At 40.8% G+C, this 21,913-nt stretch overlaps 4 protein-coding genes across 4 annotated transcripts in view; 2 read left to right on the forward strand and 2 right to left on the reverse strand.

Moving 5' to 3' along the window:
• LOC140945706 (uncharacterized) overlaps nucleotides 1–3,394 on the reverse strand; it is a 7,171-nt gene extending 3,777 nt beyond the window's left edge. Inside the window, exon 1 of the mRNA XM_073394744.1 lies at nucleotides 2,852–3,394. Coding sequence (XP_073250845.1) covers nucleotides 2,852–2,986 — 135 coding nt within the window. The 5' untranslated portion in view covers nucleotides 2,987–3,394. The remainder of the gene's footprint in view (nucleotides 1–2,851) is intronic.
• Nucleotides 3,395–7,976: 4,582 nt separating this feature from the next.
• On the reverse strand, nucleotides 7,977–12,254 carry LOC140945736 (acireductone dioxygenase-like). Its single transcript, XM_073394782.1, has 5 exons — nucleotides 12,158–12,254; nucleotides 11,903–12,028; nucleotides 10,506–10,625; nucleotides 9,369–9,548; nucleotides 7,977–8,422 (listed from the first exon to the last, which is right to left on the reverse strand). Exons 2-5 carry the CDS (start codon nucleotides 12,020–12,022, stop codon nucleotides 8,288–8,290), a joined length of 555 nt encoding a protein of 184 aa, XP_073250883.1. The 5' UTR covers nucleotides 12,023–12,028; nucleotides 12,158–12,254; the 3' UTR covers nucleotides 7,977–8,287.
• A 2,631-nt stretch (nucleotides 12,255–14,885) lies between these two features.
• Nucleotides 14,886–16,969, forward strand: LOC140945114 (uncharacterized). The gene is made up of 3 exons (XM_073394175.1): nucleotides 14,886–14,983; nucleotides 15,126–16,802; nucleotides 16,915–16,969. The coding sequence occupies exons 1-3, from the start codon at nucleotides 14,886–14,888 to the stop codon at nucleotides 16,967–16,969; spliced, it is 1,830 nt and encodes a 609-aa protein (XP_073250276.1).
• Nucleotides 16,970–17,011: 42 nt separating this feature from the next.
• On the forward strand, nucleotides 17,012–21,676 carry LOC140945690 (uncharacterized). Its single transcript, XM_073394722.1, has 2 exons — nucleotides 17,012–18,807; nucleotides 20,630–21,676. Exons 1-2 carry the CDS (start codon nucleotides 17,062–17,064, stop codon nucleotides 21,602–21,604), a joined length of 2,721 nt encoding a protein of 906 aa, XP_073250823.1. The 5' UTR covers nucleotides 17,012–17,061; the 3' UTR covers nucleotides 21,605–21,676.
• Nucleotides 21,677–21,913: the final 237 nt, after the last annotated feature.

Below are 21,913 nucleotides of genomic sequence, written 5' to 3' on the forward strand. Positions count from 1 at the left end.
TAACTAAAAACGGCTTGTATGTTTGTTTCCGATATTCCGTGACCTAGTGCAAAAAAGTTTTAATATCGAAACCAAGTCAATTATGTCTCGTGCGACCGTAATACGCCGCAATGACTTACTGGGTTTGCCTGAGGCATTTGGCTGTCTGGAATATTATCAGAAGTCAATACTAGTGTAGAACTGCTGCTAAGTGAACTATTTTTCATTTGCTCAGTGATTTTACGAGTAAAATACACCATCAATTTTAAATAAAATAAAATAATGACAGATGTTTTATTCAAACAACCCCTTCAATCAAGTTAATATTCATAATTTAAGTAGGCATTGATCATCAAAATTAACCCCTTTAGCTTGTATGTTTTGTTTCTCCAATGCGGGTCATGTGATAATACTGTAGAGAACTGTTTCTTTCAAATTTCGTCTTATTCACGTGTAAATGTACGCCTAATTTATGATGATAAAACAGTTCCCCTGGGACCGCTAACGGTCACGTAAAATTTACCCAGCTTGATCATGTTGATGGCAAATTGATTTATTCTAGCGAAAGTTTTGGATGATTTCTATGTGGTAAACTCAGGTCGAGCAATATATGCAGATTACAAATAAACGAATTTTCTTGGGTATTAATATCCGTTGCCCAGATTTCCCTCCCACCGGCGGTCTTTAACGAGTCCTTAACTTTTTTTGTGTTTTTGATATCGTGCGAGTGTTAGTTTTACTCACGAAATATCGAGAATATTTTTACCTGTCACGGCTCGAATTTCATATATCATTTGCAGTCAGTGTCAGAGTGTCTCGAAGCGTTTTTCAAGCTTTCAAGAAGATTCAATTATTAAAATTTGTCATGATACGCAAACGAACTGATTATTTGCGGTCGTACATGGTAATGCGGTCTGATTTATAGCGAGGATATTTCTAATTGCTATTTTACGCTCGGTTGGAGGTTAATTTAGAAATTTTATGATAGCATTGAAAATGACTCTTGTAGAATCAATATAGCAGAAAAAAATTCGACCCAAATTGAAAAGACTTAGAACTATGACTCACAGTCAGCAAAATGTCAATATGTCTGAGTTATGTCTCAACTAATAAACATACTTTCTGCTCTGGTCTATAAACACGAATAATAAGATATTTAAGGCTAACATAATAGCCCCACAACCTTTTGATATACCATTATCCGGATGAGCGCGCGAACACAAGCAAAGTAATAAACTGTTAGTAAAGCTGAAATTATATTCATAATTTTGGAGACTTAAAACGTCATGCCTCTAAGTCATATTGACGTCAGGCAATTCTTTTTCGTGCTTTTTGCAAGTCGAATTAATCTCCTTTCCGCCTGTTCTTGGATGATTACGCAAGACGAAAAGAAGCCTCTTGACTAAATTTGCAATGAGAACATTCTGCTATGCTGGCAAGGGAGCTACGTGCACTTTATATATGCAAGAAAAGTATATACTAAGTTGTTGGCGACCACAATGTCAATACCGGTATACCAGAGAAACTCCCAATTTCATGTCTCGGAAATTTCTGCCAAGACGATATATTACTTGACGGAAAAAAATAAAGAAATTTAGGTGAAAAGTGCAAGAAAATTAAATGTGAGTTAATGCTAAAAAAAAAGTACTTGACTTGCAGTTAATACTTTTAAGCAATTTATATACCCCATGCAGTACGATCGTTTTAGATTTGTGTGGGATGTCGGTGGTGGATTTTTTCCCTCCAGCTGAGAGAACCAACTGTTCGAGTGTAACTTATTGCGCAACGATTTATTCTGAAGTGTCTTGAAATTCTGATGTAAAATCTATGCCAGGTACTTTTCAAAACAAACCCAACATGTATTATATGTAGGTTCTCAAGACAGTCGCTCATCTCCCAGGGAAATGACAAATTGCACGCAATTGGGCCGGAGGTTTGAAAATGTATGTTTTCAAGAACCCCTCTTCAAATGTCTTCGAAAACAATTTAATAGTCAATGAAGCAAGGTGTATATAAAAACGAGCTAATATTTAGACTTAAAACCTGCCAAGAACGCTCTGTATAAATACCAGAACATTGCCCAAGATAATATCTTGAATCGTCACCTTTCTTGAAAGTTGGTACTATAACAGCGCATTATTTATTGTACAACCCAAGCATATAGGGCTAATTGTTAATTATGATGAAAATACGCTTCCCAAGTTGGGTATGTGTTTACGCTACACTTGTTTTTATACACCAGTTCAAAACACTACCGTACTTTTGTATAACATAGTAGTTCTGGGTTCGTTTTTGATAGATTTAAACACATTTATATCGTGGACCAAGGGTAAAAATGACACTATATTAACCCTGGCGGAAAACAACTAGTTTATTAACCATGAATGCAAACCGAGTATAAGATCGGGTAGGGGGGACGAAAACATTGCGAGTTGTTGAAAGAACGACGGACGAAAATAAAGCTCTTAGAAAAGTTCAAAAAATCGATTTTTCATGTTTAAAAACAGAAATCTTAAAAACGAATATTTGGTATTAAGAGACTATACGTTCCGTTATCAGTGGTCATTAACAGTGTTAGACGGTACTTTTACCAATATAACTATCCTTATTTAAGGCAAAATTGAAATTAGACATGTGCTAACTTTAGATCAGCTTATGATTGTACTGTAAGCCTTACCGCGAACTCAATTTCTTTTATTTAAACAGATCAGACGCTTTTTCCTAGTCTTCCGTCGAATGAAGCTCGTTGGAATCGATAACTTAAACGGCTCGCTCAGAAATAATTGTAATCAGCTGAAGTGTTAACTTAGATGAATATTTTCCTTCTTCACGATGGGCAAAACAACTAGCCTAGGAATTCAAATAAACTCACCAGCTCTTTGCGAAGCCAGGCCAAAGCAGTGTCCATGTCGAGATTCCTATTTTTCCGACTCTTCGCGTTGAAATCCGGAACTTTAGGACCGGCGGCAGAGGGCCATAATGGTGTCTGGTTCGGGACATCCATCATTCTCACGCGCGGCCGCTAAATAACACAGCGAATTGAACTTTCACCGTTTTTTCCACAATCTATCAAACGTCACTGTCGATGATATGTATATTGCTGCTTCGCGATACCATCAGAAGAATAAAATAAATCAATATAGATCTAATATCAAGCCCTAGCAATTTTCCGTATCCGACATGAATTTCGCCGGTTGCACCGGTAAAAACAGTCTGTGAATAATTATTTTTCTCGTCCCAGCAATCTTTTGTTTACGAAGTTTCTTGTTTTCACAACGATTTAATTGACCATCTTTGTTTTCTGTTGAATCAAGAGCGCCATAACAGTCGAGCTTTTAGTCCAAGCTATCCAATTAGCTAAAGACTTCCACAAAAAGCAGTTTTCATTACAATCCATTTTTCTTGTCTGTTTGGAGTCAGGTGTTTTTGTCATTCTCCAACCACCAGAGAAACACAAAATTTGCATATTATATTCGATCACGACCGCTTAATTTTAATTTTCACTTGCTGTACTTTAGTTAACTAAAACGTCCATCTAATCGATGGACCCTGAAATTGTGTTGACATTTGCTATGATTTCGTAAGTGGAGAGAGTTGAATATACTTTCATCGTTAAAAGTAATTTGCGGTTCAATATTGACCAAAATGAGTCGAAGGGGATCTTTATTTGGCATTTTTGTGTTTCCAACTGGACTTCAATAAAAAAAAAAGATGGGCTTTTTTGTTTTTTGCTTTTTGTGACGTCAATGGCAGAAAATTAAAAGCTCATAAAAAAAGAAACTAGCATGGTTTTCCAAAACACCTTTTTTCTGCCTCACAAGTTTGCTTTCGTGCAACTCATGTATAAGCTTTTCTATTGGCATAGGTGATGAAGACAGCCAATTTGTTATAATGTTTACCTTACCTTCGGTATGAAGGCGTCCTCTATTAATTAAAGCATTATTGCATATTTGTGTCACTGAAAATAGTAGAAATGTTTGAATAACAAATTCAAGTAATCTTGTTTTTAATCTCGAAAGTTTTAGCGCGCGGCACCGGTGATGAAAAGTTCGTGAAACGAAAATCCGCCTCAGACCATTACAAAAGAATAAGGAACGGAAATGAATACTTAACTCTTAATGACTACACAATGAATCTCTCTAAATAATTATAAACAGGACATATTATGTGGTGGGAAAAATTATCAATACAAAAGATTAACTCTTTTCTAATCCTTCTGTTATCCTAAACGTTTTAACGACAAACTCAGTTTAGCTGTATCATTTAAAGGCACCGGCTTCCAGGCCGCAGGTAGCTGAACATGAGGTGATGCTGTGCACGGCTAGTCAAACGTCTGTGGCGTTTTCTTGTTATTTGCTTGTGAGATTTTAATTACCACGAAGTGGAAGAAAGGAAATGTCTTAAATACTAAGTGATTGTGGCTATTTCTTCAGTTTTCTCAATGTAGATAGCTCATTCTTGTCGCTGAAACTGCTTCGCTCCTAATCAAAGTTTTCCTAACGAGGCATCGACCAAAATCTGCAATTTTAGTTTTTCAACGCTAATAATTTTGGTAAACTAATCAAACGTTTCGTAAATCAGCAATCCACCAATCTTTAAACGGTGAATATTGCCACCTTAGCTTTAAATACTTTGCTTAGCTTTCGCAAATTTCTCTCGCTTGACTTCTATTCGCTAAGATGAAGCGCTCTTTTGCTTCGTCATGCCTTGTCGTATTGCTCAACCCCAGACCCCACTTTTAAAAGCTGCTCATTCGAGAGACGTGCAGCTGCATAGCCACCCTGGCCCCGTTTGTTCGTACTGAGAGTCTAGCTACATGACCCTCGGGAGCAGATAAAAAATGCCTGCACTCCGTCAACATGGACTTGATGGCCGTTCCATCCTGCTGCACCGGTCTCTTTTTTATTTTTCATCAGCGGTGCCGCAGTGATAAGTCGTATAAAATACTGTTATGGGGCAGTGATAGTCTCCTGTGGTATGTTCACACTTGGTGCTGGGGTGACTGTGCTTGAGTCCGGTTCCTGCCGGGTGCTAATGTGAACACACCGTCTTTTCAATTACCTACGCCAGCTTTCGGACACAGGTGTGGCACCCGAGTATACTGACGTAACTTTGTACTTGGGTTCTAAAGAGAGCACCAGACACCTGTATTCACACCGTTTTCCAAGGCCGATCCACTGCTATGGAAGCCAATAACTACCGCTACGCTATGCCCACGTTTCAAAATGAAGTCTTACAGGCCAAATATAGAAGAGCAAACACAGCTGTCTATCAGGCAGCCTGCTGTGTAAACGCAGTTCAACCTTAGGCCTGGTTCAGAGGCCGTACTTTTCATGTGCCGAACCTAACTGAATAAGTTCGACTTTGGAGCGACACTGGCGCGACATCTGATTCAGACGGCGTACCGTGTGTCGAACCTAAGTTAAGTTCGACAGACTCTGTCGAACTTAACGCTTTTGCCGCACCAAACTAAAACTGCCGTACCAAACTGATTCAGACGCCGCTCTTTTGCCGTACTTAATTCGTCAGTTAGGTTCGGCACATGAGTGGAGCGGCGTCTGAACCGGGCCTTAGTGTGCCACTACCCCAGGACTAGTGTTCACCTTGGCACAAAGTGTAAATAAAGCCATAATAGTAAAGTTACTTTTCGTACTTTGTAAAAGTCAATACTCGGGTGTCAAAACGCGTTTTTCGGTGTGTTCACAAACGCCAACGTGCGTGCAATCTGAATATGGCAAGTTTAATTATCTTCTTGACAGGATAAAAAATACGCTGTTTCAAAATAACCAGATTCGTACAGGCGGAGCCTAGAATCACGAAAGCAACGGTAGCGCAAAAAACGTCTACTAACTTAGACATCCTTTATAATTTAATTTTTTGTAAGCCCTAGAGAAAACAGCAAGTTCAAGTTCGTTCACGGGCTTTATAATTCATGTTTTAATTTTTGTGTTATCAAACTAAATCATTTAATCGTGAATTAATACCCCTAGCGGAAATTGCTGACAAATTAATCTGGGTCGAAGATACAGCTTATTCAAGGTATTTTTATGCTGGCTGTTTGATCAAAGATCCAGTAATCCGCCCAGACAGTTGAAGTTTACACTCCATGTTGGTAGTCAAATCCCCGAAGAATAAGAGCACTTTTCTTAACCGTCTCAGGGTTAAAACTGATGGCTTTTTTACTTTCTTGAGACGTCAAAAAAGCAATACGTCTAATGATCCAATCAAAAACGTTGCACGTGCGTCATACTTTTTTATATATACATTTCTTCGCCGTCACTACAGGACTACAACTTGACGTATTTTAGAGGAAACAAACAATCGATAGCCTGCGTCGCCGACAGTCTAATTCACCTAGATAGACAACGAACTTCGTCAAGGTCAGATTGACCGCGGCAGGATTAGCTCAGTCGGTGGAGCGCTTGAGTGCAGAGTGGGAGGTTGCAGGTTCGATTCCCTGCGCCGGACCAATAGTCAGGGTCTTAAAATAACTATGAAGTAAATGGGGTACTGCCTTTGCCCTGCAAGCGGCAAGAGACCTTCGCTTGGCTCGGATGACCACATAAAAAGCTGTTCCCGTCTCCAGTTGGAGACGTTAAAATAGTGTCTCCAATTAGTACTTTCGTGCTAAATACATTCGACACTCAAAAAGCCTGAGTATCTGGCGTTTCTGGGGAAAAGGGGAAAAGATGGAAGCGAAAAAGGGAGGGAGCTGAAATCTCCTCTCCCCTAGCCCCTTAGGAAGGCCTGATACTCAGGCTAACACTCAAATAAAGTGCATTTTTTTGGTTTGTTTTGCTCTCTGGAGTTCTCGAGTGACAAGTCCGGCTGTAACGCACGCTAACAATCGACGACAATTTGTTCTTTATATTTCTAAACTCTGATATGCTCCCTAAAAATTCAATTCCAGGAAAACTCGCCTAACCACCATAAATTTTTAAAGAACGCGAACGCCCTTTATAAATGACGTCCCTTTTACGGTCGTTGTCCTGGTTGCTCGCCTACTAACTGGTTACTGCGCATCCACGAAGCCCTAAAGCCCCGCGCCAACGGTCGCAACATTGTTGGATGTTACATGTTGCGTCCGTTTGCACAACCTGTTGCATGTTGTTGGGAGTTGTTACGCAAAGTTTGAAACCGGGCAAACTTTTGAGCCAAGAACTCGCAACATTTCTTTTGTTCCATGATCGCCGAAGCGTAGAGCAACAATGCTGGATCCGTTTGCACAGCTTTTCCGACATTGTTGGGGCCAGGCACGCTCATTACACACGATCTCCTTGGAGACAGCAACGCAATAACTTCGCGTGACAGGCCAACATTGTTGGGAATTGTTGCATCCGTTTGCACACCACCGCCAACACGGACGCAACAACTCCCAACATTGTTGGCCCAACAGTGGGTCCAAATAGGCCGTGATAAAGTTTGGAAGGATGCAAATTCATATGTTTTTTAGCGACATTATCACTGCTCCCGTCGTGGTTGTTTAAGCTCCCTACTATCTGCTAGATCTCCGAGGATCAGAAATTAAAAAGAAAACAGAAAAGGGACTTTTATTTGAGTGTCAATGTATTTAGCACGAAAGTACTAATTGGGACACTATATTTTACGTCTCCAACTGGAGACGGGACCGCCATTTTACGTGGTCATCCGAGCCACGGGAAGGTCTAGCCTGTTGCAGTGCAAAGGGAGTACTTTCATTTCTCGGTTATTTTAAGACCCTGAGTATTGGTCCGGCCCCAGGAATCGAACCCGCGACCTCCCGCTTTGCAGTCAACACGCTCTACCAAAAACAAAGAACAAGACCACCTGATACAACTAGTTACTACAATTTATTCTGCCTTTCATCAGACCACAACTCATTTACACCATTTCACTAGGCCAGTTTTGTACTTTAATAGCCCTAAGGCTAAGGATGACAAAAACAAATTAATTACCCGCTCACAGAGCTCGCCATTTCACCCTTTTTAACCCTTTAAGCCCTAAGAGTGATCAGCATGAAATTTCTCCTTGTAATATCAATGCTTTGTAAAACAGAGTGGTCATGAGAATTACGGACATGATCACACACGATGAATTTTATCGATTTCTCCCCACTACTTCTGTAGGAAATGAATAAGGGTAACAAATGAGAATTCAAATTTTGATCTTAGGGTTTAAAGGGTTAATGACTATAATGACTACAAATTTTCTGGGTTATCATGTCTTTTGGGAGACTTGTAGCTCAATCACCCCATGTCACGTTGTGTACACATATTGTTTGCACCCCTTGAAAGTCTAGATAACGGGCAGCTTTTTCTCATACTGCTTCTTATGTTGATAGGGAGAACTTCCCACCCTCCATCTGCTTAACATATTGCACACGTGATGGATGGCCATCAGATGGCCTGTTGTGAGGCGTCCACACTGGTTCACCAACAAACAGCCTCATGGCTTTGATGTAATTCTACATTAAAAAGAAAAGAAATCAAGGAATAACCATCAAAATATGTTTGCTGAATACGGATACCAAAGAGAAAAAGCCAAGTTTTCATGTTTCAGAAATGTCCCCCATCTAAGGAATCCAGATTCCAGAATCTGGGAAACTTTTGGTAGTGGAATCTGGAATCCATGATATTTTTGCCCATGGAATCTGGGATCCCGGGCTTTAAAATACGGAATACAGCCCAAGGAATACAGAATCCAAGTACAACTGACAAAGACTGGAATCAAGTACCTGGATTCTGGAATTCAAGGCATAGAATCCAGAATCCAAGACTGTCTTGGAATCCCTTACAAGGGGCAAGAAGTGTCTGTGTTTTAGACGTAGAAATTATTCTGTAAGTTTGGTTCTATGAGACATGCACTTTTATCTTTGGTCCATAGTCTTTCTTCCTTTGTCTTGGAGTCAGGCAAGGAAATGACGAGTGATAATTATTAGGCCCTGTTTATTTAGATAAAAGTCATCCTGGGTAGAAGAGTCACCTGCCAAGCCATGCTACCCAGGGCAAAGCAACTTTTCATAGTGGGTCTTTCACACACAGCTTAGCACTATGGGTAAGAACATTTGGTTATCTATGCATCCAAGAAATTTTGGTAGTCACGTGACCGTATGTCATCAGGTGAAATGTATCAAGTGTTTGATGGCCTCTTAATAGAGGTGACAACAATGGGAAAACAACAATGGGAAAACTCTCATTGGGACAGCCAAAAGGTCGCCGTGGCCACTTGATGGTGGCTACTTAACAGAGGTTTAATTTTCCATTCTTTTCTAAAAGTATTTCAGGACTTTGATCACTTTAGCTGCCTAATGAAGGCTGGCCACTTGTAGGTGACTACTTAATGGATGTTTGACTGTATACAAGAAAAAAAAATGAAACAAAATTAAAGGATAACACTCAAACAATCCTGACCTTATCATCCAACGTGAAGCGATGATAAATTCCAGCTGGAAGAACAATCAAATCACCCTTTTCTACAAAAATGCGGATCCACTTGTCTTCATAATTCCTGATGTCAAAATATCCACTACCATCCATAATGAATCTGATTTCCTCATCTGAATGAAGATGCTCTTCAAAGAACATCTTGATCTAAGGAAAACAATGAAAGAAACCTTAAGTTCATTTTAAAACTGATTCTTTTTAGATCAAATTACAAAACCTACATTTTCAACCTATATGCTGCAGGTCCAAATTAAATTCGAGTTAGGTTTTTTTTATATTTTTTTTTAAACCTACAGTAGGTAGTTCACGGATAATTAGGGCTAGGAGACCAGGAAATCGAGATCAACCTTATTAGGTTGACCTAGGTTTGACCTGATTTCAATTTTGACCTGTAACACATACAATGTACATGTAGTGGGCAGCTGACTGGCCACTTCACTTAACAAGTTGAATGTCAGGGTTTTAGTCACAACATTAAGAGTAACAAACTGTTTTTTGCCCCCTCTCTTCTCCGCAAAGGCTCCTGCTGCTATCTAAAAAAATGGTTGATCCAGACTACCAAAAAATTGGAGTGGGGATTGGAGCAAAGTAGTCTCAAGGAAAAGAAATCAAATGGTACATGTACTTGGAGAAAAATTAATCGTTGTCATCATTGTCTAGTATGTAAATAGCTAATAACCCACTGTAATTTTATTTATCTATTTTTTTTTTTTTTTTTTTTTTTCCAAAAGTCCTTACTGACATTTCCACTTCATAACGAACATTTTCACAAATGGCCTTACAAGTCTGCAGTTTTCATTTTGAAACACTTTAATTAGCAAGAACTGTTTTCAAATGGTTTATCCTTCCACTTCTGCTTCCAAGCCCAACAATCGGGTTTTCATTAGATCATAAGTGACAGATTCAAAAGCAGAGTTGGAAGAAGATGAAAATGTTTTAATTCCTCAAACTCTGATTACATACATGTCTCATTGATGACTCTCCTTATGGCACCATTTGTTTTTTAACTAGGTCACAAGTGTCAGTTATAAGCAACCTTATGACTCTGCTGATGACTCTGACCAGCCTTTATTATGTGTATGTCCATTAACTGGCTTTACAAACCTTCTGCTCATAGTCTGGTAGTTTTTCAGGAGTACATGTAATGCAGTCACTGTAAGTGTAGCCTCTTTGAGCACGAATCTCTGCAAGTTTACCTTCTCTCTCAAAGTTATCAGCATCCAACTATTAAGGTACATGTAACAACCACAAAGTTATTTCACATTGTACATAATTGATTGGTTGTTGTGGTGGTTAAGCTTAAGAAAACAGCCAACATTTTGCAATGCTAACACTGGTTTCATCATGAAATAACGTTTGAGGAATGCGCACAGAAATTCCATACTGATGATACTACTAATTAGATCAGGGTACCAGTTAGCCAGCATCGCAGACATAATTTAACCTCTGTGGGTAACATCTGCGAAGCAGCGCCGATATCCTTGTTCTGGGCCACCAATGGATTTGATGAATTACCAGAACAACATTTGGAATTTCTTGATTGGCAAATCAACAATGACATTTTCAACCCTTTAAGTCCCAACAGTGACCAAAGTCAATTTTCTCCCAACAAAATCAATGGAAAATGTTGGGAGAATCAAAAAAATAATCACCTGATGGGAAAAGCTTTGATCTGCTATCAAATTCTCTTAACCAATTCTTGCAGGAAATGTATGGAGATCAGTCTGGAGAGTTTGTATTTGGATACTGGGGCTTAAAGGGTTAACAGGCCAATCTTGGCACGTACTCAAATCCTGGTACACAGGTGGGGCCCAGAACAAGGATTTTGGCGCTGTTTCACAGACAGACTTAACCAGAGGTTAGTTTTGTCTGTAGCGTAGGCTAGGTACTAGTAGGGAAAATTTTACTTCAACCAATCAGAAGCACTATGCAGATCTGAGTACATGTAGTGATTTGCCGTTGGTATGGCAACTCAGACATCATGCAGGGATACCAGTTTTGGTCCCACAAAATCTTGGCTGTCTTCTCAGTCTAGTTGTGGTTGAATTACATTTTGAATTACCCTGTTGTTTCAAACGAGCATTAAACTCGCCCAAAACAAAGGAAAACAAATCAATTTGAACCAAAACAAATAAACAAAAAATAAATAATAATAAACTACCTAGGGCACTTCCCATCAATCTAAAAAGGAAGCCATAAGTCATAGCTACAAATTTGTTAGTCATAATCTTATACCATGTGTCTGCCTAAAATAAACTGAAGAGAATTTCCAGCTAAAATTGATATGGCGCGAAGATAACAAAGAATAGAGGGGATTTTGTGAATCAAGAGTACTTTTAAAGTCTTCCACCGTTATCAGTAGTAGAATATTACACCGAAATCCATAATTTAGCAGTTTGCATGTTCTAAAGCCCATATAATTGCTTTTGAAATCATGCACATTGTGCAGTCAGTCTGTCATACGTGACGAGCATTCAATTCGCGTGATCTGAGCCACTCACCTTCCAGTACAGCACGCCACAGTTCTGCAAATCTTCTAACGACACTGGCTGAGGCGGATCAAGTTGATGAGGAAGTCTCTGATCTTCATCTGAGGAGTCCATAAACCATGCCTTCACCATTTTAACCTGTTTACGATAGCGAACAAGTTTAGCGTAACTTCTGACAACAGATATTGGCTTGCTGCGATCATTCAGGAGACAAGAACTAACGCTCCGAAAACGCCTAAAAGTGATATATCAAGAAAATATACTCACGTTAAAACGAATTAATCGCCAAAAAAAACTTGCAAAGATGAAGAGACACGAGAAAATATGGCGATTGCAAAATTCTCAGGGGGCCTGGTAACACGCGTCAGCTGAACACGCTTATATCCCTCCCTAAGTTTATATCCCTAGTAATTTACCACAGGTTACCCAAGCTTAAAATTTGGCTGCAACGGCTCAAAAAAACCCACAAAATAGCCATTTATAGGCTCGGGAACCACACAGGAAAAACGAAAGTAAGTCTAGCTGATTTTTGTTTTTAAAAAATTCCTTTACGTTCGTAGGTTAGAGAAACTATCTTCCCCCACCCCTCCCCCCTTAAAAGCCTTATAATTAAAGGGTACGCAATAATGCCGATCATTTTATGATGATTTTAGCCGTAAGGTTTTCGTCCTGATCATGATTAGCTACCACTCTGAAAGGCGTGGGTAGAGCCAGACCGAAATGAACGAAAAATGACTGAAAACAAGAGATTCTCTTTTGCTGAAAATCAATGGTGTATTTAATTGTTCAAGCTGATCGTACCCCCGGATCGTACCACGTGAAAATTAACTTTGCAAGACATCAACACGACATCCCCTAACAGGGTTTTTCAATCTCGCCATCCCGACCGTTAATTTTCCCTAAATCCGGCTAATCCCGACAATTATTTACGGCTAATCCCGATCCTAAACGCACTTACTTATATTACAATGCCTTATATTTATAGGGGTTCCAGATTTCTTAACTCAAGAATTTATTTTTCTTGAACGATCGGCCTGCATGAAGATGCTTTTCTTTTTCCTGCTCGCCCCCTTTTCCTTGAGCAACGAAATAAATAGAAGACGTGCTAAGTACGAGCTATTCAACCTACATTGTCGTCCGCTGCAGCGAACAGGCGTTGATTACTTTCTCGTGTTCCGGATCGAGCGCGAGCGGAAGCAATCGCGAGTCACGCGCGAAGGTGTGACTCGTGCTCCGCGCTCGCCTCGTACATGCCTCCGCTTACCCACAAAGTCTAAAGAGTCACCTAAAAACGAAAACGTCTGTTCTCTAAGCGTAATATAGACTCAACATGCTGCGGAATACAATCAACTCTCATTAAAGCAGACACTGCAGGCACCACGAGGTGGTGTCCTCATTAGCGAGAGTCTGTAATAGCGGGAGTTTATTTTAATCAAATGTCTGTTATTTATTTTTGCGTGAGCCCGTTGGGGGGGGGGGGGGCTACCTTATGTAAGCCATAGAGGTATGTGCCGCCATCGGGTAGGGGTTTTGCGCTGTTTTGGTCTGAAAACGGGTACACACTTTGCCCAGTTTGGTCTTGAATCGGGTTGGTCGAGGGAACTACGGGAGTGAGCAAGAAGGAAAGAGAATATGCGAATTCGAAATGGCTTTGAATAATTTTTGTATTTGCGCCCTAATCTAATTTTTTTGGTCTGAAATCAGGTCACCGGGCGGCACACCCCACCAAGAATTCCCAGAAGTACCCCCCCCCCCCCCTTCCGTGCCTGGGATTTAGCTGTTGTCCGTATTATCAGGGTGTCCATTATATCGGGGTGTCTGCAAGCCAAGAGTCGACTGTATATATAATCATTCGTGCTCTCATTTTGCTTATCAGTGCGTTATAACGAACGTGACGTTCAACTGTATCGAGTCATCAGTGCCGCGATACAAAATCTTCCAATATAGAAGGAAAGAAAAAAATTTATTGGTCAGTCTGCGCGGTAAATGTTCTCAAAAGGGGAAAATAAATACTTTTATGAGAATTTTAAAAAGGAGAGTTTGCCACCATCATCGTTGTACGATAATCTCTTTACTTTAGCAGCCTGCTAACAAGTTCCCGTTGTTTCCGTTGCCGGATAATAATAATCTTCCGAAAGAAGCTGTAGGAAACGCCTTCATCAAGAACGCAGAAAGAACACAGCATTCAACGACCATTGGCTTGCTTCACTTAAGGGAATCCGGAATCCAAGAAATTTTTTCTCGTGGAATCCAGACTCCGGCAAAATTTTTCTTCTGGAATTCGGAATCCTGGGCTTTGGAATCCGGAATACCGCTGAAGGAATCCAGAATCCCACGAACAATAAACACTTGGTATCCAGAATCCACTGATAAAGACGGGAATTCAGTACCTGGATTCCGGAATCCAAGGCGTGGAATCCAGAGTCCAAGGAGGACCCTCATGGTACGAGTTGGCATATTGTTTCTTTTCAGCGACCGACGGTTTAAATATGAATATTTTCTTTCTTTTCTTTACCACCCCTCTGCAACTTTTGTCTTTGAATATGCGCCCGAGACACGCTTAATTGAAGATACCGATACTAATTGTAAGAGTTTGAGGGCAGAACAGAGAAAACTATTTTATCACTGGGAAAGTAGGCGGAAAATGGTTTTATTGTTCTGTTTAAAGTCTTCAGAGGCTTAAAGGGTGGGAAATTCCATCATCCGGTTTAAAAGGAAGCAGCATTTTTTTGTTGTTCCTGGGCTAATAGGCTGTGTTACATTTGTATTTTTTTTAATTATTATTCTTTTACTTTATATTGTTTAAATTCTTTAAAGAAAATAATATTTGGCAATCAAATTCGGAACTTTGAAGTGTGCCAATTTCCGTTTGATATTTAAGTAACTCCTGTTTTGTCAATCAATATTTAACTCGCTCACCAAAATAAAAGCTTCTCGGTTTACAGAAATTCCTATTTTGTGACACACACGGTATTTGAGCCCCTATCGTGAAGTTATGGATCCCTCGCGTGTTGTTGTTGTTTTTCGCTTTTCGAAGGAGAAAAGTCTTTCTCCAGTTGAGAAAGCCAGGAACCTTTCTTCTTTCTCGCTAAAGTACTGAAAAATTGATTTGAGTACTTGCTGAGTTTCATCGTTTTATTAACGCAATTAGAACAGTTCGGTTCAAGGACCAGGTTCGAAGCACAATGAAGGAATTTGGACTGATGTTGGGTAAGTAGAATGTCTTCTTTTTTAGTGCCGATTTACTGACTGTCATTCCGAACGATTTTTCACATCGTGACCGACATTTTAATCTGCCTTTAGGTTTATTGTCCTTCGTTTTAATTTCACGGAAGAACTCGGTAATTGGACGGACATTTACTCCATTTGTTCAGTCAAGTATTGTTGTTGTCCCCTCTGCTGAAGTAACCGTTTCTGCGAGACAAGAGTCAGTACGACAATACAACAACACGAGACAAGATACTGAAACAAAGTCGTTCTTTGAAGTAACAAGTTATTGGAGAGAAACAATTACTACAACGACCAAAAGTAGTGAATATTCGTTTACAAATGCTTCATCCAAACAACTCTTGCCCGCTTTATCAGTGACTTTGGTCTCTCGATCACTGTTAAATGACTTTATCAAAAGCTCATTATCTACCAACGTGCAGCCGGAAAGTTTTGGGCCGAGATATCCATCGCTTAATGTAAAAGACAGTGTCTCAAGTAGCCACGAAAATAGTTTTGCGATATCGTCAACTCTCTACAATATGCTTGCAGCGGAAATCATTCCGACCACGTCCCAAGTCAATGGACTTAGCAAAGCTTCGTCGACGAGAGATAAGGCGCATTTGTCGACCTCTCAAAAAGGAGATAAATCTCGTGTCAGCTCTCAAGAAGCTTTTATTAAATCAGCTTTTTTTGATCCACGCGGCGTATCTAATGTGTTTAACTCGTGGACAGCTCAATTTACAAGTTCCATGTCGCAAGGTGACAGTTTATACAGTGTTGTAGTAAGCAAAAATGAAACAGAAATGTTTACTAAAGGATCAGTTGCGCTGACAAACGGGCTAAGGACTTCTTCATCCGCATCGACCATCCGGAAAACCGCGGAATTAAAGCTTCTCTCACAGGCGGCATCGCATTCATCTTTTCGCAAAGAAACTTATCAACAGAGCGTGAAAACATTTGATACCAAAATAACTTCAGTAGCCATTAGAGAACAATTTGCCGGTATTTCTGGCATTTCGAAAACAACTGAGAATGGAAAATTGACCCTTATATATCAAGGCTTCACTTCTTCATTTATTTCAACTGTGCTTGCCACTGGAGTGTCCTCAACCTCTGTAAAAACTTCCTCAACTTCCAGACCACCCAGCATGAAGCAGTCTCTCTATCTGTCTGTGATGACTTCACCAGTTGTTCTCAACAAAATGTCTACTAACTCGATGACAACTTCCACAACGCCTTTACCCCACATGTCTGTCAGCGCGAACAGCAGCAAAGTTTCTTCGAGATCGAAAAGCGAATTCCACACGTCGTCAATAGAAAAGAAAAACAGTGATGTACTTAGTTTATCTTCCAACTCGACGCAAACTAGTGGTGGCGGTGTATCAGATGTTTCCACACATAAATCTATCTCTTCTGTAGTTCCAAAAGAATCACTTCGTTCTTCAGATTTGTCTGAGTTTGCTGGAAGAAGCTCCTATCTGACAGAAGGAATGCAAACCGCACCTTTATCGCGGCCAAAAACAAGTCAACAAACATATCTCTTGTCCACATCTCTTGTAAAAGCCTTCTCAGGTTCGGTAGACATTCCTCAAAATGCTGGAAAACAGACACCAGTGAGTTCTAAACAATCAACTGCGTTGGGCGAAAATCTGTCTTCTTCCTCCTTATTACATACACAGATCACCATGCGCTCAAAATCCCGGTCTGTTTCTGATGCGTCTAATTATAAACATTTCTCCAAATTGATGGTCCCTGGTAGCAGACATCCTTCTTCTATTTCCAGTAGTAATGCTTATCGTGTTCGTTTCTCTCAGTTCACCAAGACCTCCGCTGTGTCCAATGGACTTGTCGCTGCATCCTCCCGTGTAAAAGACCATCCTCAGATATCACGGTTTGCCTCGTCTATATCGTCCTCTCGGAGTTTACCTGCCAGTACACCACCGTCTGCATCCATTGTATCCATGTCTAGCAGATTTTCGATTCCAAACCAAAGCGGAACTATTTACACTGATACTTGGTATCGAAGGTCTCACCTATCATCTCAGAGTTCAACTGTGTCATCGGAACTAGTCGTGTCATCATCATCAACAACAACAACACCATCGCCATTACAATTACAATTACCATCAAAATCATCAGCACCACCATCGCCATCCTTCTTACCGTCACTGTCACCATCATCACCGTCATCTCCCCAATCATCGAGATTATCATCAAACTCCCCACCATCACCTCTACCATTACCAACACCATTACTATCCACATCACCGTCGTCGTCATTATCAGCAGTACCATTACTGTCACTTCGCCATTCACCACCATCATCATCACTGTTACCATTATTAACAACACGATCACCATCACCATCAAGACAATCACCTCCATTGCACTCACCATCATCAACATCACTGTCAACGTCACTGTCACTACCATCATTGCCGTCGTCTCCTCAACGATCATCGTCATTATCATCATCATCCTCATCATCATCAACAGTATCAACAACACCATCACCATTCATATCATCGTCACTGTTACCATCATCATTGTCATCGTCCACATCACCGTCACCGTCCCCGTTATCGACATCATTAACACCATCACCTTCACCTCCCCAATCACCATCATCATTACCGACACCATTATCAACTACACCATTGCAATCACCATCATTATCATCATTACCAGCGTCATCACCATTATCAACAACATCACCGTTACTATCACCTTCTTTATCATCACCATTATTACCAACACGGCCACTGTCACTGGCACCTCGCCCATTAACATCATCATCACCATTATTAACAACATCGCAATCCATATCATCGTCACTGTCACCATCGTCATTGTCATCATCATCTCGGTCACTGTCACCTCCCCCATCACCGCCGTCATCATTATCATTATCATCATCATCACCACCATCCACGTCACAATTATTAACTACACTATCACGATCCACATCACCGTCATTGTCACCATCATCATTTACATCACCATCACCATTTACATCACCATCACCGGCACCTCCCCAATCATCATCGTCATCATCATCGTCACCACCACCATCAGCATCGTCATCATCATCATCTTCGACATCGTCAACATCACCATCGTTATCATCAACGAAGAAAATCGTCATTGAAAGATATTCCACTGTCACTGGGTTTTATTACGAACCATCACTTTCCAAGTCAAACATGAGATCTAAAGTTTTTCTATCATCTCATCAGAGTTCAACTTTATTCACAGAAGACCATTCACCATCTTCTTCCTGGCAGACCTTCTCTAAGACACAACCGGCTTCTACTTCTAAGATTGGACATCAGCCTCGCTATATCTCTACTGAGAGCTCAACGTCATCCCTAGATATGCACGCATATAGCCGCTACCAGACTCCACACACGGAGTCGTTGGTTTTAACTCTTACCTATCAACCGATGCCTTCTACATTAGAAAGCGCACATCAAGTAAACTTTTCATCTCCCCAGACCTCACTTGCATCAACAGTCTCGCCTTCCTCTCAACCAAAGATCAGCTCCCATGTTCTTCAGAGGAGAAGCTCCGCCGAATTAAATTTGCCATTTACCAGACCCATCCTAAAAACTATTACAACAAGCGTTGTTTATGAAGAAAATATGAAGGGGTCTTCACTGGACAGTACTGGTACTTCGCCAATCAGGGACATCACATCTGCAGTGAACGTAAGCACATAATATGGTACTTAACAAATAGAGTGTAGACAGGCTGTAAGTGATATAATAGCCTGCGAGCAAGCTCTCTGGGGGATACGGGGTGAGAGGGGGGGGGGGGGGGGAGGAAGAGGGGAAGCCCCACTGCCAGAGCGCCCCGAAAAGCTTGCTTGCAGCGCAGGCTAGTGTTATAAATGAACGCCTTTTGGAGATTTGCACAACAGCAAATTGTATGCTGTCATACATCGCTTGAACTTATGTCGCGAGGTAAAGGTGATTGGCAGCAGTTAATTATTTTTAAAATGTTTTGCAGTCTTGCTTCTCTTTTAAGCTCGACTGTAAGTTGGAGGGTGGAAAGTAGGCAAAGATGTTTTTCGTATGATTTTTGATAAATACAGGCATTCCACTTCGCGTAACCAAAGGAAATCTCCAACTGAAGGAAATATCGGAATAACCGTGTTTTATTTAAAGTTACTTAAGCAAACATTACAGTCAAACTTGCATGAAACAGTCATCCTTGTGAAATGGCCGTACGACCGTTTAATACATGTCACGTGACCGTTAAATACAGGCTTGGCCAGCCTACGCGTGAACTGAGGAAAGAACATGGTTATGGAGAGAAATACGATCGCAAACCAAATAATCCTCAAATGGTTTCCTATTTGACTCTATGTACAAGTAAAGGACAGTACAGACAATTAGGATTGGAGCCATATGAATTAAGACAGTAATAAATGGGAGCAGATATTTTAAACGATAACTAAGTTTTTTAGTTGATAATATCTGCATAAGGTCAAATCAGTAAAAGCGGTCGCCCTCTTTATTGCGGAGCCGCTTGCTAAATAAGGTCTTCTTTTACCGTACAAAAAGTGGAAATACAGTGAAACCTCTATTAAGCGGGCCCCCAATTAAGCGGACACCCTCTATTAAGCGGATACTAAGCCCGGTCCCGAAAGGAACGTCTTATATTTCCCTTTATAACGAACCCCTGTTCAGCGGACACCTCTATTAAGCGGACGCGGACACTAAAATAAGTTGTATTTGGCTAATTTCTATTGTTAAAAACCACGTACTATTAAGCGGACACCGGACCGAATTGACAATAGTAGTATTGGATTACGTCCTTGAAATTCGTACTGAAGTCAGTTAATGTTTTGCATTTACAGACAAATTAAAGTAGGTAATGAAAGGTAATGAACTTGAACTCTGGATGGCTTCTTTAACAACATGCAGCTTTATCACAGCACATAGTAACCGTTGAATGTTGATCGTTAACAAACATTGCGCAATTTTTATAACCTCTATTAAGCGGACACTGGGGAAGGTCCCGTAGGTGTCCGCTTAATAGAGGTTTCACTGCAATAATTTGGCGAAGCAGCGCCGAGATCTTTGTTCTGAGCCCCCAACGGAGTCAACAAGTTACCGGAAATGCGTTTCGAATTTCCTGTCAACCAGATTAGCAAATCGATAATGGCTTTTTAACAGGCTAATCATGGCGCGCACACAAATCCTGATACTCAGCTGTGGGCTTAGAACACGGATTACGGTGCTGTTTCACTTTCAAGTTCCGTCTGTGCCGCAGGCTACAACCTCAGCTCTAGCCCTGTCCCAAGACCCACATACAAATTCTCCAGACTTGCCTCCATACATTTTTTTTTTAAGAATAGTTAAGAGAATTTGGTTTAAGATCAAAGCGTTCTTCCTTCGGTAATCAATTTAGTAATTCTCATAACCTTTACTCTTGATTATCTGCTGATGCTGTTAGGAGAAAGTTGATGTTGGTCACTCTTTGGACCTAAAGGGCTAATGAAGTTTTGCAAATTGCTTTCCATAGGTCCCCCGGATACCAGCACCAAGCATACAGCTTGGCACCACAGTACCCCCAAAGGATAACATGTCCACGTCTTCACCAGCAGATGTCGCGGGTCATCCATCCACGGAACAACCAACCACCTCAATAGCTGAGATGAGCAATATCAAGCTCCTTGTTATTGTTGCAACCGTGCCAAGTATCGTCTTGTGCATCTTCTTCGTTGCTGTAATGTTCTTTCGACGAAACCGCAGACGCAAGAACAATTTCAAGTACTCCATCAAGTTGGAATACATGGACAGTCTTCGTTCAAGGTGCGCGAACAGTCGCTTAGATCTCAGCTTAAAGGAAATCCACATCGATCTAGAGATGCCGAATTTATCGAACGACAGACGGGACAGTATCGATTGCTCACGCGGGACGAGTTTGACTGGCACGCAGATAAGGGAATTGCAGATTCTATCTCAAGAATGCAAGGAGAATCTAGAATGGATCAGTGAGGTGATTGCTCGCGATATGGGAACATCAATGTGTCCCCGGCAACCCGTTAATCGTGATAGTGTGTACTCGGTTAAAGAAAAAGGAAGCTACGAACCGAGCGCAAAAATTATCAGGAGGGAGTCTTCAAAGCGAGGCAGAGAGACGATTAAGTGGAGAGTGCCGATAAAGCGTCGTCGTGATTCAGGAGAATTTGATCAAAATGATTCCGTTTGTACAGAGGATACAACATTGACTTCAGAATGGAAAGATGAACGAGAAGTTGATGCAGAAAGGAGTAAAGGTGTCGACAAATCTTGCAAAATTAAGCGAACTCCAAGCCATTTAAGCGAGGATCGTCGAGGTCCAGTGCCCAGTAAAAAACTCGCCGAGCTTCAAGAACAAGAGAAAGACTGGAAAGAAACGGAACTTGATGACAATAGACCAAGCAATGATTTTAATCCTAAAAAAGAAGGAAAACCTCATGGAAAGCGTTCAGGGAAGAGATTTGAAACTTTATGAAACAGCTTTAACTTTAATCCTGGTCAAAACTTTCGGGAAACTAACTCAATAGCTCGTCAAATGACACATTTTCCCTACCCCTCCCCCCCCCCCCCCCCCCCGCATGCAGTGTTGGCGTTATGTATTCAAGATGTTTTGACCAGGGTTGAGATTTCTTTTTGGACTGATTGTGTGCTCAGCTTTGGCTCTGTATATTACCCCGCGGACACCGCCCTTGCACTTATTGCCTAGTGAAAATAAAAAAAATCGGTGCACGTGTCGTAAGCCGAGCTATAAGCTCGATGACATCACAGTAGAAAAAAAAGCTTC

Source organism: Porites lutea, chromosome 8, assembly GCF_958299795.1.
Source record: "Porites lutea chromosome 8, jaPorLute2.1, whole genome shotgun sequence".
NCBI lineage: Eukaryota > Metazoa > Cnidaria > Anthozoa > Scleractinia > Poritidae > Porites > Porites lutea.

Bases quoted from the DNA above. Each gene is read 5' to 3' on its own strand.
- LOC140945736 (XM_073394782.1), bottom strand. From the start codon at position 12,022: ATGGTGAAGGCATGGTTTATGGACTCCTCAGATGAAGATCAGAGACTT. The intron at 10,626-11,902 runs GTGAGTGGCTCA...GTACCTTAATAG, and splicing joins GTGGCGTGCTGTACTGGAAG to TTGGATGCTGATAACTTTGA. The intron at 9,549-10,505 runs GTTTGTAAAGCC...TGTTTTCCTTAG, and splicing joins TACCAGACTATGAGCAGAAG to ATCAAGATGTTCTTTGAAGA.
- LOC140945114 (XM_073394175.1), top strand. From the start codon at position 14,886: ATGGATCCCTCGCGTGTTGTTGTTGTTTTTCGCTTTTCGAAGGAGAAA. The intron at 14,984-15,125 runs GTACTGAAAAAT...CTTCTTTTTTAG, and splicing joins CTTTCTTCTTTCTCGCTAAA to TGCCGATTTACTGACTGTCA. The intron at 16,803-16,914 runs GTCTGTTTCTGA...CGTTTCTCTCAG, and splicing joins ACCATGCGCTCAAAATCCCG to TTCACCAAGACCTCCGCTGT.
- LOC140945690 (XM_073394722.1), top strand. From the start codon at position 17,062: ATGTCTAGCAGATTTTCGATTCCAAACCAAAGCGGAACTATTTACACT. The intron at 18,808-20,629 runs GTAAGCACATAA...TGCTTTCCATAG, and splicing joins ACATCACATCTGCAGTGAAC to GTCCCCCGGATACCAGCACC.